The sequence below is a fragment of the Lathamus discolor genome, chromosome 19 (assembly GCF_037157495.1).
Source record: "Lathamus discolor isolate bLatDis1 chromosome 19, bLatDis1.hap1, whole genome shotgun sequence".
NCBI classification, from domain to species: Eukaryota; Metazoa; Chordata; class Aves; order Psittaciformes; family Psittacidae; genus Lathamus; species Lathamus discolor.
Genome location: NC_088902.1, coordinates 5,813,374 through 5,830,927, shown reverse-complemented (window position 1 = coordinate 5,830,927; position 17,554 = coordinate 5,813,374). Strand labels below are relative to the sequence as shown.

The 17,554-nt window shown below is 56.8% G+C and overlaps 1 protein-coding gene and 1 long non-coding RNA gene across 3 annotated transcripts; one reads left to right on the top strand and one right to left on the bottom strand.

Moving 5' to 3' along the window:
• The first annotated feature begins 300 nt into the window (after positions 1-300).
• Positions 301-2,368, top strand: LOC136023616 (uncharacterized). The gene is made up of 2 exons (XR_010616645.1): positions 301-404; positions 490-2,368. It is a non-coding gene; the product is annotated as an uncharacterized LOC136023616 (long non-coding RNA).
• A 2,724-nt stretch (positions 2,369-5,092) lies between these two features.
• Positions 5,093-14,821, bottom strand: PI16 (peptidase inhibitor 16). 2 transcript variants are annotated; one of them, XM_065698529.1, is made up of 6 exons: positions 14,586-14,821; positions 11,683-11,901; positions 10,752-10,861; positions 9,872-9,960; positions 7,248-9,464; positions 5,093-6,875 (listed from the first exon to the last, which is right to left on the bottom strand). In XM_065698529.1, the coding sequence occupies exons 1-6, from the start codon at positions 14,748-14,750 to the stop codon at positions 6,733-6,735; spliced, it is 2,943 nt and encodes a 980-aa protein (XP_065554601.1). In that variant the 5' UTR covers positions 14,751-14,821; the 3' UTR covers positions 5,093-6,732. The 2 variants fall into 2 exon arrangements, with proteins under 2 accessions (XP_065554601.1, XP_065554602.1); XM_065698530.1 differs by having other exon boundaries at positions 5,093-6,872.
• Between the last annotated feature and the right edge of the window lie 2,733 nt (positions 14,822-17,554).

Genomic DNA, 17,554 nt, shown 5'->3' with positions numbered 1-17,554 from the left:
TGATTGCCAAGGATAAAGGATAGCCCAAGTGACTGAAGGAGGTTTAAAGAAGGAAAGGGAGCTCCAGGACAGGCTGGGTATGAGACTCCTTTCCCTAACATCGTGAAGTCTGATGGATTTTCACGTTTCTCTTCACAGGAGCTGCCGGAGTAGCCAACACCTGAATAAGGATCATCTCACTGCCTTAGAGTACCATGGTCCCAAGCTGTCCTTGAGGCTGAGGTAGTAGATTGAATAGTTGTGGAGTCCGGTCCTCCCTTTGAGCTAACTATACAATCTACTGTCTTTCCTAAGGAGACAGTCAGGTCTTCAGTTTTCATCTTCTACATCAAGCATGGAGGCAAGTGGTGCAAAGCCAGTGATACGGTGTGCATCAGCCAAGACCTCTGTACTGCTCTGTGGAGGTGAGGTAGTAGGTTGTATAGTTTGGTGGGAGGGATTTTATCCCATTTCAGGTGATAACTATACAGTCTATTGCCTTCCTTAAAGAGCAGCAAAACCACTGGAGGACTGGCTCAGCCACATTGCTCCTGAGGCATCACTTCTCTCCGCTGAGGGTCCCAAAACACAGCACAGCATTGTTGAACAGCTCGGTGGCTCTTCTCTTACAGCACCCAGGATTGCGTTATTCCACGGACTGCTCCATGCCTCAGCCATGAGTATGGAGCCACCCTCCAGCACAAAATCAATCTGTTTCATGGGCGCAAGAGAAACAATGAAATGAGCTGGTGCGTCAGCTTCTGGTGTTCAGTTCTGATCTTTTTTTGCAGGAGATGGGCTCAGGCTGTAAATGGTTTAAGTGTGCTGTTCTTTGCTGGTCTATCCTCAAGTGTGAAGGGGACTGGATGCTTTGGTACAAAGAGGATAGATCTGAGCACCCAATTCTGAAGCCTGGGTTAAAAACTAGATCCAAGAGCGTGCTTATTATGTAGACTCAAAGCCTTGGGAGCTGATCCAATTTGGCTGGTTGGTCCCACTCAGGAAGCACATTCTGTTTTGGACAGGTTCCCATTTCTTCCATGGTATAGAGTTAGAGGGTGGTTGTTTCTGGTTTGATAATCTATATCAACCTAACTCACTAATACACAAACCCTGGCGAGAAGATTAGGGCTCCTGTGTACTTACATAGGGTAAGCCACTGATTCAGACTAACACCCTGTCCTAGAGGGGAGACAGGTAAGGAAGAGATGTAAGCCAAAGGGAGCAAGTCCTAATCCTTTTGGGTTCTCCCAGGCAGGTAGTACCCATATGCCAGCAGACGTGAGCAGACAGCCCGCTCCAGAGCTCTGGCACTTGACCAGGGGCAGGGAATTGTTATTTCTTCTCTTTCTTAGGAGCAGATGGGACTATCCCTCTGCTATATGCAAGAGCAAGTAGGATCAAGCTGTAACACGATCAGGGCTGCATCAGTTCTTCAAGACTGAAGGCCATCTCAGGCCGTTATCACTGCCATCTCACTGCCATGGAGACGGGTGAGATCCGAGACACTGGGGAGCGAGGGCAAGCAGAGGCCACCTTCTAAGATGAAGTGGGAGGAAGAGACCTGCAAAAAGAAACTGGAGCCCTCCAATTTCACCCTGAGCAAACGCACAGGGAGACCCAGACCTGACTGCCTGGGCCATGGGGCTCCCCAGAAACAAAGCAGCTTAAGGCTCCTCTGCTTCCTGAGATAGGGTGTAGCTGTGGCGAGGCTGGGACGGGACTTGCTCAGGCTGGGCAGCAGCTGGTGGGTGGGGATGCTACAGTGTCTGGTGGTGAGGGAATGCAGCCCTCGCTCCATAAATCTGGCTCTTCAACAGTCCTGGTGACGTGCTGTGCAAAACTACAGCTTGGTCCTCTCAGATGCATTATTATCCTCTAGCTGCTTGCTGAGGGCAGGGCTCCTACCCGCAAATTGCTTGGAAGGGACCAAAATAGCACCAGAAGCATGGGAACAGAGCATATCCACTTCATGTTTAACAAGGGGGAATGCATTTAAACTCAAACTGGGGAAGTTCAGGCTGGATCTAAGCAGAAGCTGTTCCCTGTGAGGGTGCTGAGGCGCTGGCACAGGGTGCCCAGAGAAGCTGTGGCTGCCCCATCCCTGGCAGTGCTCAAGGCCAGGTTGGACACAGGGGCTTGGAGCAAGCTGCTCCAGTGGAAGGGGTCCCTGCCCGTGGCAGGGTTTGGCACTGGAGGAGCTTTAAGGTCCCTTCCAACACAAAGCATGCTATGATTCTATAAGAACCAATCCTGTGTGTCCTGAGTGAAATCACTTCAGTCCCCTCCATTGCATTGATGCTGATGCAGGGAATCTTGAGTGGTGAAGCTGTGCGAGCTGGAAGCCATGAATAAAATATTACTGGAGAGATTCTCTTCTGCAAATGAACTTGGTTTGACTTCTTTAGAACAGCATCTTTTGACTGCCTTGAAGGGAGCTTGGTTGGTGAACTGGGACCTCTAAAGGGGTGGCCAGGGTTCCTGACTGTGTCACTGACTAAATTCTCTGTTTGACCAAGATCCTGAGCATGAAAGGGAAGCCACAGCTGGGGCATGATAAGGATGTGGGGCAGATTGGGTTGGTCAAGCAGCTAAGACCATTCATTATTGGCTGTCAGTAGGTGCTTTCCTGGGCCAACCCAAATCCTGTTGTGAAGCCCTAATCTTCTTTCTCATCCCCAGTCAGGTCAAGGGCTGCAGGCTGGGCTTCTCTCTGCCTTAGGTAGTCCTTGCTGTAAGCATGCTCATAAGAGATACCAGCAACAGGAAAACATGGGAACTTCAGGCTCCACCAACCCATCATCTTGTCTCCACTGAGCCACAGCTAGAGCTCAGAAACCAGCCAAGGCAATATTTACTGTCTCTAATGCTTCCTGTTGTATGGGAAAGGGCAGCCTCTGCCCAGGAGGAGGCTCAGCAGGCTTATAACTGTGGATATTTGGGACAGCCAGACCCACTGGCCAGGATGCCACAGCACAGCTCGGTGGGGCATCAATGCCATCACTAGCCACAATGGCAAGCAGGGGTATGTGCCTTCTTCTAGCAAAAAGAAGGTACAAGAGGGTTTTTAACACAAATACTCAAAGGGAATTTGGCAGCCAGCATCACAGCCCCAGCTGAAACCCCTCAGGATGGAGCATGTGCTTCCCCAACCCTTCCAAGTCACCATATTCAGGGGAAGCATCAGCATCCAAAGACAAGCAACCTCCTCTCGTTCAACCAGCATGGAGCACAGCCCTCTCCCTGCTGGGAAACAGAGTCCAGGGGTGGAGAGAACCAAGCAGGTGGGGCTGATGAAGAGCCAGGCCTTATAAACCCCATAAATCCCCTGCTGTTAACCCAAATAGCCACAGCTGATGGTTAACACTTTCTCTTCCTCCCATCATACGTGGCCATGGGGCTGCCAGAATCTGGCAGCATCTTTGCTATGGTATTGGCTCCTTCCCTGAGGAGTTTTCTATTTGGTCACCCCAATACCAGAACATCCTTCATGCCAACCCCAGAAAATGGAGTTGGAATGCTATAGGAGCCTCCCTTGCATGTTTTGTGTCCTCCCCTGAGCATCACACCATACCCTGCCCTTGCCACGTAACCATCTTCCATCCTTCCCTAGCCCCCCTTAATTTAGGGTTAAACCAAAGCACCCCAAATGCCTGTGCTGGCAGGGCTCAGCCCCGCTGCGGTGTGGAAGGGGAAGAGGAAAGGGGAATTTCCTTTCTGGGGCTGAATTTTCTGTTACAAGGAACTCTATAAATAGGTCCTTGCACAAGCGCGTCTCCAGAAATCGGAACCTCACGGAAACCAAACCGTAACAGTTTTCACAAAGCTCACTAGCCCCAGAATCACGGCGCAACGTTGAAATCCTGGCATTCTGTCGATGGAGTTGTGCTGACGCAGCAGCGCTGCTGCTCCCAGCCCCACGATGGCTCTCAGCAGGGTGGGGGATCCAGCACTGGCAAAAGATCAGGTGTTGACCAAATGCCCAGACTTTGCTGGGAGGAGAAATGCTTCTCTGCTCTTTTTGTTGTTTGTAGGGAGTTCGTGCTATGCTCTCCTTCACCAGCTGTGGTCCTGTAGCGCTCCATCCCTGCGTGAACCTTCACCCCTTACATCAGGCAAACACCAGCTGCTCAGGCTCTATTTCTCTCATCCATCCTTAACCCAAGGCTGGACCTTTATCCCAGAAAGCAGCTCAACGGCAGGAGATCAGCCTGCATCGAGAGCAGCCCCACTACCTGGGCAGGGGGCTCTTTCTCATCTGATTCTTAACTACATCTGATGCTCGGGATTCAATGAAGCACTGAAGGGTTCTGCGTCGCGAGTTGGAGCTGCCCAGTTCTCAGCGGTGTCCCTCCCACTGCCATCTGCTGGTCCCCATTCCGCAGGGCTGGCACCGAGCGTGACCTGAAAAAACCCCGGAGGCAGCTGGTTTCCTGCAAGGAAGCTGGTGCTGCTGGGCTCCTGCAGCAGGGCCTCCTGGAGAAGGGAAATGAGGAGCTGCAGGGCAGCCTGGCCAGGGGAAGCCGGGGGGAAAGGATGGGGAAAAGCCAGCAGCAAAGGCCTGATGCCAGCATGGTTCCTGGGCGGCGAGTTGGAAGTCTTACAAGGCCCTTTCCCTGTGCGCTGCTCGCAGCTGGGGGATGTTCTGCAGTGAACGTGCTGCAGGAACACGGAAACTGGGGACACACGCTTGCATTTTACTCCTGTCCTTGCTGCAAAGATGAAAAACTGTGTGCTCAGGGCGGGGAGAGGCTGGGAAAACAGAACCCACAGCGCTCCAGCCCCAGGCTGGATTTCCATTTTTTAACTCTGAGCTCTCTTCCTTTTGCTTTCCTTGCCCAAAAATTCCTGTGGGACAGTTTTTGCTTTGCCCTCAGCTTTGCACTCGGGGAACATTCCCTACAGCATCCCCAACCTCCTCCTCCTCCTGCTTTTACACAGGCTTCAAAACATTAAGTTGCACCCTTGCGAAAACTGGCTCCTGGGTGCTTTTGCAACGCCAACCCCAAACCCCTGCAGCACCCCAGGAGTGATTCTGCCAAAGCTCACAATTGAGAGTGTTTCAGTGATGGAATAAACAGGTCCCCGGCCTCCAGATCCTCCAGCGAGACACTTCACAGCCTTTCACCACAGGGTTTATTCAGTGCATGCTCTGGGGATGCACAGGACACAACACTGGAGGGGAGGACACAAGTATTGGCCTTCAGGTCATTCTCCACCTCATCTGTTTAAGAAATCAAAGGATGCAGCGACCAGAGAAGGAACTGGGTCTCCTATTCCCTTCCCACCACCCTGCAAAGCTTGTCATGTATTTAACACTCACTGAGAATCCTCAGGTGAAGGGAAGAGAGACATGGGTGGGGGGGGCTAAAACACAGTGTCCCAGACAGTGAAAGTGATCCTGCAGCAAGTCCTGGAACCACTGGTAACCTCTAACATCATCCCCTTGGCTCTCTTGAGCTTCAGTTTTCACCAGCACACGTGCTGACTTATTTCTCCTGGACGCAGCTCCATCACACACAAGTTACACATCAACCAGGATCTGTATCTGAATTCAAATACACTTAAGTTACGCACAGAAGGAAGCCATGCAGAAGAAAGCTCTGTGAGGAGCCAGCAACGGCTCTTTAGTGCTGAAGGTTTGTCTTGTGTGCGCACACAGAGGTGCAGGCACATGCGTATAATGGTCGTGGCACTGGACTAGAAGAGAAGGAGCCGCTCCAGTGCCTAAAGGGGCTGCAGGAAACCTGGAGAGGGGCTTGGGACAAGGGCCTGTAGGGACAGGCCAAGGGGAATGGCTTGAACCTGCCCGAGGGGAGACTGAGCTGAGCTCTTAGGCAGAAGCTGTTCCCTGTGAGGGTGCTGAGGCGCTGGCACAGGGTGCCCAGAGAAGCTGTGGCTGCCCCATCCCTGGCAGTGCTCAAGGCCAGGTTGGACACAGGGGCTTGGAGCAAGCTGCTCTATGGAAGGGGTCCCTGCCCGTGGCAGGGGTTGGAACTGGGTGAGCTTTAAGGTCCCTTCCAACACAAACCAGGCTGGGGTTCCATGATTCCATGACTGTGGAATGGGTACATGCAGCAGAAAGCAGAAGAGAAGGAGGCAAAGGCTGCGGAAGTGTGAGGAGGAGAAAGGAGAACATTTGGGTAGCACTGGCCATAGCTGTACCAGAACCAGGAAGGAAATAGAAATCCTCTCCTGTGGAAAAAGGAAGCCACTCTTTTTGGACAAGAAGGGAAGAGATGAAACTTTTCCAAAGCTGAGACAGACACATCAGGAGGAGCAAAGAGCGCTTTTGCTGGAAACTTGTCCTGACAAACCCAACCACCATGTCTCATCTACAAACACCAATGCCCATGTCTCAGTGCCACTCGGGTTTCCAAGTCATTCTGCTTTCCCTGGGGACACGGTGCGGCGGGGCCTGCCAGCCACACGGGTGGTGGGAGAGCTCATCCCATTCCATTTGGAAACGGATCAGAAGTCCAGGCTGGCTGAGAGGAAAGGAGAAGCATCCAAGGTCACCAGCACTATGGCAGACACCCTCCTGCCCTTGGGTCTCCTCAGGAAGAGGACCAGGTTCCTATGGGACTGCCAGCTGCCCTTGGTTCGCTGGGGCGGGAGCAGAGAAGGCAGCATGAGAAGGGAGCGTCTCAACCTGCATTGTCTGTGGCGTCTCCCAAGCCTACCAGGGTTGTGGAACAACCAGTGCTGAAGAAAGCCTTGGTGACCGGTGCAGGGACAGCTGATGAAGACCATTCAAAGCAGAAGGCCCACCAGGGTGACACTGGGCAAGAGGAAGAGCGAAAGCCCCGTGCAGGTACTGGGGGCTCCAGCCGTGGGCTGCTCCACGCTTGCCTGGTCCGAGTTTGTCTCCAGTTCTTTGGTGTCCAGGGCTCCTGCTGGCGAGAGAAGGGGAAATGAGGAGTTAGAGGGGAAGATGTGGGCAGAAAAAGGAACTCCCTCTCATGCAGGTCCATCCGTGACGTGCACCAGGGCACGGCAAGGTGCGAGGCAGCCGTGCAGCCATCCAGTGAGGCAGTTGGTGGGTTAGTGGGGAGCAGGCTGTAGACAAAACCGCACCGCGTGAAGGAGACATCCAACCAGCTCCTTTCAGTGTTAGAGGAAAGAGTGGGGAAGAGGTGGTGCCACACACAAGAGGAGGATCCAGAGGACCAGTGCAATACTGGTTCCTCCCAAGCATTCTCCATGCTGTTTGGGGATCACGGAGCACCTGAGGGTCCATGCCAGGACAGACTCCACCATCACCTTACCTGAGAGGGAGTTCTGGAAAGCAGGGCTCTGCCCTTTTTGGTCTTTGGTAGATGAAGTTAAGCGCAAGAAGGTGGGTTCTTCAGGGCTGAAGAGCATTGGCTTTGAGGGGGTTATGAGCTCAGCTTTGTTGAAACCTAACTTGATCTCTGGAACTATCTGGCTGAGGGATGGAGGTGGGCTGGAAAAGGCCAATTTCTCCTTCCCATCCTCTTTGAGACCTTGTTTTGTTTCTAGGACTGATCTGGGGCTGAAGGCTGTGCCCATGCTTTCTAACAGGGCTGGATCCTCTGTAGTTAAGGGGCTAACAGGCTCTCCAGTGTCTACCTCTGCTTCTGGAGACACTTCATAATCCAAGTCCGACGTGGGCTCCAAGGGCAGAGACAGCCCAGTTGCCTCAGTAGGAGTGGGACTTTCTGTTTCAGTGCGTTCTGGCTTTGTGGTTGTGGTAGAAGCTGGTGTTGTGGTGGTGAGTTTGGGCTTTGCTGATGTAGCAGTGGGTATTGGCTTGGCTGTAGTAGTGGTAGGTGGTGTGGTGGGTGCTGGCTTGGCTGCAGTGGTGGTTGTGGTGAGTGCCAGCTTGGTCATAGCTGTGGTGGGTCTTGGTGTGGTGATTGGTAGCATGGTGGCCTTTGGCTTGGTAGTAATGGTGGTGGGTGCTGGCATGGTGGGCTTTGGCATGGCCATGGCTGTGGTGGCTGCTGGTGTCATGGGTTTTGGCTTGTCTGGGGTTGGCATTGGGACTGTGGTGGCTGGTTTTGGCTTGGCTGTTGTGATGGGTGCTACTGGTGTGGGGCTTGGCTGGGCTGTGGCTGGGGACGTGGTTGGGACTGGAAGTGTGGTTGTGGGTCTGGACTTGGCTGTGGTGGGCATTGGTGTTGTGGGTGCTGGCTTGGCTGTGCCTGTAGTGGGCTCTGGTTTGGCTGTGGTGGATGCCGGTGTTGTGGGCACTGGTTTGGCTGTGGTGGGCGCTGGTGTTGTGGGTGCTGGTCTGGCTGTGGTGGGTGCTGGTGTTGTGGGTGCTGCTTTGCCTGTGGTGGGTGCTGGTGTTGTGGGTGCTGGTTTGGCTGTGGTGGGTGCTGGTGGTGTGGGTGCTGCTTTGCCTGTGGTGGCTGCTGGTGTGGTGGCTGCTGGTCTGCCTGTGGTAGGCACTGGTGTTGTGGATGCTGGTTTGACTGTAGTGGACACTGGTGTTGTGGGCTTTGGTTTTGCTGTAGTGGGCACTGGTGTTGTGGTGGGCACTGGTGTTGTGGGTGCAGGTGTGACTGTAGTGGACACTGGTGTGGGTGCTGGTTTGACTGTGGTTGTAGTGGGTATTGGTGTTAAGGGTGCTGGTCTGGCTGTGGTGGGTGCTGGTGTTGTGGGCGCTGGTTTGGCTGTGGTGGGTGCTGGTGTTGTGGGTGTTGGTTTGGCTGTGGTGGGTGCTGGTGTTGTGGGTGCTGGTTTGGTTGTGGTGGGCGCTGGTGTTGTGGGTGCTGGTCTGGCTGTGGTGGGTGCTGGTGTTGTGGGTGCTGGTTTGGCTGTGGTGGGCGCTGGTGTTGTGGGTGTTGGTTTGGCTGTGGTGGGTGCTGGTGTTGTGGGTGTTGGTTTGGCTGTGGTGGGTGCTGGTGTTGTGGGTGCTGGTTTGGTTGTGGTGGGTGCTGGTGTTGTGGGTGCTGGTTTGGTTGTGGTGGGTGCTGGTGTTGTGGGTGCTGGTTTGGTTGTGGTGGGCGCTGGTGTTGTGGGTGCTGCTTTGCCTGTGGTTGTAGTGGGTACTGGTGTTATGGGTGCTGGTTTGTCTGTGGTAGGCACTGGTGTTGTGGGTGCTGGTCTGGCTGTGGTGGGTGCTGGTGTTGTGGGCGCTGGTCTGGCTGTGGTGGGTGCTGGTTTGGCTGTGGTGGGTGCTGGTGTTGTGGGTGCTGGTTTGGCTGTGGTGGGTGCTGGTGTTGTGGGTGCTGCTTTGCCTGTGGTGGGCGCTGGTGTTGTGGGTGCTGGTCTAGCTGTGGTGGGTGCTGGTTTGGCTGTGGTTGTAGTGGGCATGGGTGTTGTGGGTGCTGGTCTGGCTGTGGTGGGTGCTGGTTTGGCTGTGGTGGGTGCTGGTCTGGCTGTGGTGGGTGCTGGTTTGGCTGTGGTGGGTGCTGGTCTGGCTGTGGCTGTGGGTTTCGGCATGGCTGTGGTTGGGGTGGAGGGCCTTGCCTTTGTTGTCACAGGGGCTGGAGTGGTCTCTTCTACAGTGGGCTCTGGTAAGAGATGAGAAGCGCAGGGGTTAGGGCTGCTGTCACCTCCCCTCAGCAGAGCCCTGCGCTGAGCGGGGCCAGCAGGAACCAGCGGGGGTGAAGCAGCAGCCGACCCCTCTCTGGTCAATGGGGCTGTCCCCACTCTGGGCTCCCAACCTGGAGACCTCTCATCCCCCTCCCACCGCTTCCTGCTCCTCGAGGGGCATCCTCACGGGGCAAAGACTGCTGCCTAAGGGGGCTTCAAGTCCTCGTCCCATCCTCCTCACAGACAGGCTGCCAGCACACCTCGTGTCTCATGGTCCAGCCCTGGAGCTGCTGGTCCAGGGCTTCCCAATAGCTCCAGGAGTGTTCTGAGCTTGGACCCCAATGCAGGGGTCCCAGTCCCACACGCGCCGCTTCTCTTCACCTACCACACAAGGAGTTGACGCAGACTCTGCCCTTGGGACACTGTGAACATGAGGGTCCTTCCTTGTAGGGCTTTCGGCCTTTCATATTACCCCTGGAAGCAGGAGATGCCAGGAAAAAGAAGTGTGAGGAGAGGGGGAAACACCCATCCCAGAGGAGGGGTCTGGTCCAAGTGGAATATCCCAGCCAAGGCAAAACTCAGGACTAATGTGAAAGCCAGGTCTTGGTCTCCTGCCGCACTGTCAGTGCTGCTTGCTCAACAGCTTTGCACCAAGGCTGCTGAAGCCATGGAGACAGCTCCATGGAGCAGATCCTTCACCACCCCTAGAACAGAGCAGGAGATGGGCATCTGGAGATGTGATTTTGTCTCCATTCTGCTAAAGACCCCTGAAGGCCTGCAGGGACCAACTGCCCTTGGTGTCAGCAGCTCCAAGCAAGTGGTCCCCAAGGCTGGTCCCAGGGCTTTGCAAGCAGGCACCCACCTCTCCTCCCATGTCCAACCATTTCTGATGGCGCAAATGGGCTTCTCCATCCGAGGTGACCTCTGCTGCTGGCGGGGAAGAGCGAGGCACGGAGCAGGGAGCTGCTGTTCGAGCCTCAGCTACCGCGACATCGCCCTGGGGAGCTCTCTGGGGTAAAAGCCCCCCACCGGTGTGTGCCAGGAGCTGACCCAGACCTCAGCAGCTGCAGTCACGGGCAGGGATCACCAGAAAACCCTTCCTGCCTTGGTGACGAACCCAAGGTGACAGAGACCTTTCTGGGAATCGCTTTGCCTTTGCTCCTGAGCAAGGCCAAACACTGCCCTGCTCTAAGGGCTGAAGGAGGGACATTTCCAGCACAGGAGCCCCACCGAGACGCAGCAGCCACAGGAGGCGTGGGACTTACGGGGGGTAATAGTTGCAGACGAGCAGGTGCATGCCCTCAGTTTCGATTCCATCGATCTTCTCACAGAACTTTGCTCCGCAGCCGATCTGGTGCGTGCTGGCCCAGACCACCTGAGGCAGAGACAGGGCTGAAGGTGAGGTGGTTGGGTGGAGGCAGATAGAACCATAGAAACATGGGTTGGTTTGGGTTGAAGGGACCTTAAGGCTCCTCCAGCTCCAGCCCCTGCCATGGGCAGGGACCCCTTCCACTGGAGCAGCTTGCTCCAAGCCCCTGTGTCCAACCTGGCCTTGAGCACTGCCAGGGATGGGGCAGCCACAGCTTCTCTGGGCACCCTGTGCCAGCGCCTCAGCACCCTCACAGGGAACAGCTTCTGCCTTAGATCCAACCTGAACTTCCTCTGTTTCAGTTTAAAATGGTGCCCTGTTGGTGATCTGTTCCCTGGCATTGCTCTATCACTGCACCAATGTCCCCCTCATCCCCTAGTGTGTGCCCCACATCCCACATCCCCACATTACTTTAGCATTCAGGATCCTCTCTCTTGCCCCTGTCTGGACCACCCTGGGGCTGCAGGTTGTATATCCAAGTGCCACAGCTTTCCTACCGTATTGTCTAGCCAGGTAGAGCATCGCCATCTCTACTTTGGTCCTGGAACCCTCTCTACATCCATACTCGTACTTAGCACCACCTCTGCTCCTCCTTGCTCCCACCCAATGCTGAAACCTCATATCTCTGCCCAAGACCAGCTGATGCCCAGGTCTGGGTAGCCCAAAAAGGGCTGCAGAGCTTGTTTAAACAAAGGTCTTCTCCGAAAGGCTGGTCATGGACCATGCCCAGGTTCCTCTGTACCATTGTGATTCCTCCCTGGTTCCCCATCCCGTTCCAAAGACCTTGGGAGCCCAACAGCCCCAGCCCTCCACCCTGCAGCTGGTACCTGGGTGTAGTGGCCACACATCTGCCCAGAGACGCACGTGGAAGATGACAAGTTGTAGTATTTCTCCTCCCCGTTCCAGTCTTCCACAGCGAATTCCAGGTCCAGGGTTGGGGCCATAGCGAAGAGGTTTTCCCCCCGGCGGCCCCTCTCCTTGTTGTGGTCCCAGATGCACTTCTCTGCATAGGCTTGAGCAAAGGCCGCCAGCTCCGTGTCCCAGCTCTGAAAGGAGCCTGGTGTCAACGTGCAGAGAGGGACGCGGGGCTCTCAGCGCGGACCAGGACACGCACCAAGGACCCCAATTTCCCCGTTCATGAGAACGAGTCAGTTCCCGACCCAGCGCAGTCCTCAGGAGCTCCACAGGAAGTGCCAGCACCATCCAAACGTTAGCTTCTGGGTCAGACACAAGGTCAGTGCATCAGCATGACTGTGACAACCTTGCCCAGAGCATATGGAATCATGGAATGAACCAGGCTGGGAAAGCCCTTTCAGCTCATCCAGTCCAACCCTTACCCCAGCACTGCCAAGGCCACCCCTAACCCATGGCACTGAGGCCTCGTCTCCACGCTGTGTGAGCACTTGCAGGGCCGGTGCCTGCAGCCCTGCCCTGGGCAGCCTGTTCCAATGCCTGAGCACCCTCTGGGGCAGAAATTGTTCCTCAGCTCCATCTGAACCTGCCCTGGTGCAGCTTGAGGCCGGTTCCTCTTGTCCCATCCCTGGTTCCTTGGGAGCAGAGCCCAGCCCCTCCTGGCTCCATCCTCCTGTCAGGCACTTGTAGGGAGCCATCAGGTCCCCCCTGAGCCTTCTCTTCTCCATCTGAACCCCGCAGGTCCCTCCCCCGTTCCCCATCACACTTGGGCTCCAGGCCCTGCACCAGCTTCTAATATCATCATCATGAAGCATCCTCAACTTAGCACAGAGGAACCGTGGTGCTGGATGGCAGAAGGGAGGAAACTCGCCCTGGGTCATGCAGGAGGGGAACCTGGGGCCACCCCTCTTTGACCAGAGTGGCCATGGGAGGGGAGCAGGACACAGCACAGAGCCTGTGAGCACATGCTCCAGGGAAACATCATCTGTCTGCTTGGATCAGAGATGTGGATGGCTGAACGCTGCCAGGAGCCCCCTCGCCAGCTGAGCCCCTGGGCCACATGGATGTGCAGGAGGAGGGGAGGTTTCCTCCCAGGGATGCACACAGGGAATCCTAAGCCGCAGCTGTTTGGACCGTCCTTACAGCATCTGATGAAGCCAGCAGCTCTGCTGGGAAGGCAGCCCAGCAAACAGGGGATCCTAAGGCGGGACCTTCCCAGTCGGAGCCAGGGATATGTCCAAGAGGGAACAGGGCATGGCCCTGGTGCAGGGCATGTCACCGTCAGGGTGTCCAGGGGATGTGGATGAGCCCCTGAGCAGCAGCGCTTAGGGACTAGAGGGGAAGGAAGCACCAAGGCGTCTGTAAGACGCACGGATGCTGACTGAGCTCCCACCATGGCCACAAGCCAGGCTGAGAGCAGAGGCAGAAACCCCGTTTGGGAGCGCATGCCCCTGGCACGGAGCTGGGTCTATGAACAGGGACCCCGCAGGGTTTGCCTCGTTCAAAACAAGGTTGGCTGCAGGCTCTGGACCCCCCAGTCACCATTTCCACAGCCCCCGGAGCAGTGTCCACACGGAAGCAGGGGTGAGCTCAGCCGGGCACAGTGCCACGGCAGCGGGAGCTGGGAGGCAAAGAGACCCTGAGGAAAGCGAGGACAGAGCTCTCCTGGGAAACCTCTGCCCAGGAGGTGCCAGGGCTGCTGCGAGCTCCACGCGTGCTGTGCTCACAAACCAAGCCCCCGGCTCCAGGCTGCGAGCGGGTTCGCGGTGTTTAGGCAGGAACGAAGCAAGAAGAGAGGAAAGGAGCATCTCAAAGCACACGATCCTCAATGACAGCTTCAGCCAGGAGCAGCAGTCCCTGGTTCAGAGCCGCTGCTGACTTAAGGACCCGCAGAGGTCATTTCCCTCAGGCTCCAAAGCCCTCAGACTCCGAGTCTTCTGTGCCTTGCTCTGGTGGGTGTCTGTGGGATCATGATCCTCAGGGCTCAGGCTCTGTGCCCTTTGAGTCTGCAGCCACTCGTCAGACCTCCTGTACCTGCACACAGCCTTTTGCTTCCTTTGCTCGGTAAGCTCCCATTTACCAGCCCACAAAGGTTTCATTCAGCCTGGACCACTGCTGGGGGGTGTGCTGCAGGCACGCTGGGACAGCTCTCTGTGACCAACAGCCACCCTGCTCCTCTCACTGCTCTGCAAACAGGGACAAAACCCCTCATGTGCTATAGAGCGCGACAGCCAGATGTTGATCAAATCAAGGGGGTGAGTAAGACAAAAAGCACCAGCTCGAGAGCTCGGGTTTGCTCCCACTGCAGCCACACACAACGGTGGGCACCTGGCTCAGTTTCCCCAGCAGATGGGGGATCCCTCCCCTCCAAGAGCCACGCACAAGTCATGGGCAAGGGTTCGGAGCAGGATGGAGAACCCAAACAGCTGAATGAGCTTCTGTCATGTTTGAAGTTGATGCTTCCTCCTATAGATAAAGGCCAAGGAAAGGCAGCAGGTGATGCCCGCACAGCAGGACATCCTCCTCCATCCTCCCCATCACACCGAGCTCCAGCAGGCACTCACAGAGGGAGCTGCATCGCACTCGCACAGAGCATCAGGGCACCCAGATCGCACTTAGGAACTTCCAGAAATGATCATAAACATCTCTATAGGTGAACAGAAATTGATCTCTTTAGGGGCATTGACACTCAGTTGTAACCCTACACAAGAATTGCTCTGCCTCCCCGAAAGGAAACTCCAATCCCTAAGAGCATTGAGACTAAGGCTCGCACTACGCAAGCCCCCTCTGACATTCCCCTGCGCTAAAAGCCACTCACCATCTTCAGCATGTCCATGGCAGGAGGAGAGACCTGGGAGCGATATTTATTATGCCCATCCAAGATGATCTTCTTTTCCTCATCACTCAGGGATGCTCCAGCATCAGAGCTCAGCTCCAGCACAGTGAGCAACAGGACAACAGGAGAAAGACCTGAGCTCAGCATCGTGCAGCCAGCTTCTGCTCTTCGCAAGCCCACGGCTCTGGCAGTCAGCTTTAAAGCACCTCCCAAAAGCAAGGAACACCCAACAGCTTGAAGATTGGGGAGGAAATGGATTTCTTTATGAGAGCAGAGTTGGGAGCCACAGAACACACCCAGCTCACATATCGGCCTTGATGGAGGAGCAGCAGCACGGCCGTGCCAGCGAGTGCACAGGGTCCACTCCCCAAGAGAGACCCTGTGCCTGCAGCGTAACCCCGGGATGGGCGCTTTGCATCCAAGCCTCTGCTGCTCCAAACCTCAGCCATCCCCACAGCCCCCGGCTGTGGATCCTCTTCCACCTCCTGTCCCGTCCCTCCTGAGCTGCACTGAGAAGCCCCAGGCAGCCTCCAAAGCCCCGCTTTATGCAAGGGTCCTCCCCTGGCCCCGGGGCGCAGCTGCGTCTGGAAACGAAGGCAGCAAAGATGCAACTGCTGGGAATGGTGCGGAGGGTGGAAACTCCCCAGGCGGGAGTCAGAGCCCACCTCAGCCAGCCCCGAGTCTGTGAGGGGGGGAAAGCGAGGAACGGCCCCTCCGGGGCTCCGCCAGCCCGCTGGGTGCCGTCAGGAGGATGAGCACGAGAGGGAGAACGGGATCTAGAGCTGAAACTGCCCCAGGAACGGGGACTTGAGGGCCCGCAGCTGCGCTCAGGGCTGGCTGCAGTCACAGACGTTGGCTCTGCTGCGCTCCTGCCCCAGGCGGACACCGCGGGGCTCAGCACCAGCCCCGGGGCCATGGAGCGGGTCTGGCAGAGCCCCAGCAGCCTCTTCCCCCCCATCTGCGCTTGTGCAACCGCCGGCTCCGCTCCAGGAGCTGCTCTGGGAGCGCGGCTCCGAGCGGGGCAGCGCAGCCCCATCAGTCACACGCGGCCGGCTCTGCCCCTCCTCGCCTCCGGCTCCCCGGGACGGGCTTCCCCACCCCTGCTGGTTCGGGCCACACCGATCACCTCTTACAACAGATCTGCCCCCCGCTTGGCTTCGCTGGGTCCGGGGTCTACCATGGCCTTGACAGTCCAATGAGTCCGGCAAGCAGGGTCTTGGCTGACATCAAAACCGGCCTTCAACTCCCAGCTTCTGCCTAAGAGCTCAGCTCAGTCTCCCCATGGCAGGTTCAAGCCATTCCCCTTGGCCTGTCCCTACAGGCCCTTGTCCCAAGCCCCTCTGCAGGTTTCCTGCAGCCCCTTTAGGCACTGGAGCTGCTCTCAGGTCTCCCCTTCAGGAGCCTTCTCTTGTCCAGGCTGCCCCAGCCCAGCTCTCTCAGCCTGGCTCCAGAGCAGAGCTGCTCCAGCCCTCGCAGCATCCCCATGGCCTCCTCTGCCCTCGCTCCAGCAGCTCCAGGTCTCTCTTGTGCTGCTGCCCCAGAGCTGGATCAGGGCTGCAGGGGGTCTCCCCAGAGCGCAGCAGAGGGGCAGGATCCCCTCCCTGAGCTGCTGCTCCCGCTCTGGGGATCAGCCCAGGATACAGGGAACCCTACAGGTGGGATTGAATGACTCTTACAAAGCTCTGCTCTGTCAGAGGGCAGAGATTCCCTTCCTCGTAAGAAGGGATCAGCGCTGGTTACGGCTCCTGCTGGCCAGCTCACCATGGTCTGACTTACAAGGAAGGAAGCAGTTTGCAAAGCCCCCAGTGCAGGCACAGATCTCTGCAGATGCGATACAGGGATGAAGGGCCACGCTACCCGGGAGTAGCCCCTGGCACTACAGCGTCCTAACTAAGGCTCACAGGAGATAGCGCGGCAACAAGGATTAAAGGACACGGGGCACACGGTGCTTGTAGGGAGAACAGCCCTGAAGGAGTCACAACCGGGGCATGTGGCTCATGGGGCAAGGTCAAGAGCAGCTGCCGGCAAAGGGGGAGCAGAGCCATTCCCCAACTCCCCAACCTGCCCCCATGGCTGCTGCTGGAGCCAGCGTCTGAAGCATGGAGAGCACAAGGTCCCCACCCTGGGGCTGACAGCTCGTGTCCAGCGGCATTAGGTAAGCGCGAGAGGAATGCGGCTCTCCTGCTGCTCGCTCAAGGAGCAGCCCCTGCCCCCGGCGCCAGCAGCCTCGGCACGGGCAGGAGCCGTGACAGGCAGCAAACGGGTGTGCAAGGCCTGGCTCGAGGCTCAAGGCTCCAGGAAGGCTCCGCTCCGGGCTGTGGAGCAGCAAAGGCTGGGTTGCCACTGACTCATGTTTTGAAGGGCTCCAGTGTGGCTCCTCTGGAGTGTGACAGGGCCCAGGCGTTGTCTTGGGAGCAGCAGTGGGATCTTTCTCTACTTGCCCGCTTTGATGCGCTCTGGAGGAGATTCATCACCAACCCCCTCAGGTATGGCTGAATAAGGAGCGTGAGCAGCAGCTCAGGGAGGGGATCCTGCCCCTCTGCTGCACTCTGGGGAGACCCCCCCTGCAGCCCTGATCCAGCTCTGGGGCAGCAGCACAAGAGGGACCTGGAGCTGCTGGAGCGAGGGCAGAGGAGGCCATGGAGATGCTGCGAGGGCTGGAGCAGCTCTGCTCTGGAGCCAGGCTGAGAGAGCTGGGCTGGGGCAGCCTGGAGAAGAGAAAGCTCCTGAAGGGGAGACCTGAGAGCAGCTCCAGTGCCTGAAGGGGCTGCAGGGAACCTGGAGAGGGGCTTGGGACAAGGGCCTGTAGGGACAGGCCAAGGGGAATGGCTTTAACCTGCCCGAGGGGAGACTGAGATGAGCTCTTAGGCAGAAGCCGTTCCCTGTGAGGGTGCTGAGGCGCTGGCCCAGGGTGCCCAGAGAAGCTGTGGCTGCCCCATCCCTGGCAGTGC

Excerpts from the sequence above, each read along its gene's own strand:
- PI16 (XM_065698529.1), bottom strand. The coding sequence starts at position 14,750 with ATGCTGAGCTCAGGTCTTTCTCCTGTTGTCCTGTTGCTCACTGTGCTG. Across the intron at positions 9,465-9,871 it reads CTGCGTCAACTCCTTGTGTG|AGCCCACTGTAGAAGAGACC; the intron begins GTAGGTGAAGAG and ends ATCTCTTACCAG. Across the intron at positions 6,876-7,247 it reads TTTCCAGAACTCCCTCTCAG|CAGGAGCCCTGGACACCAAA; the intron begins GTAAGGTGATGG and ends TTCTCTCGCCAG.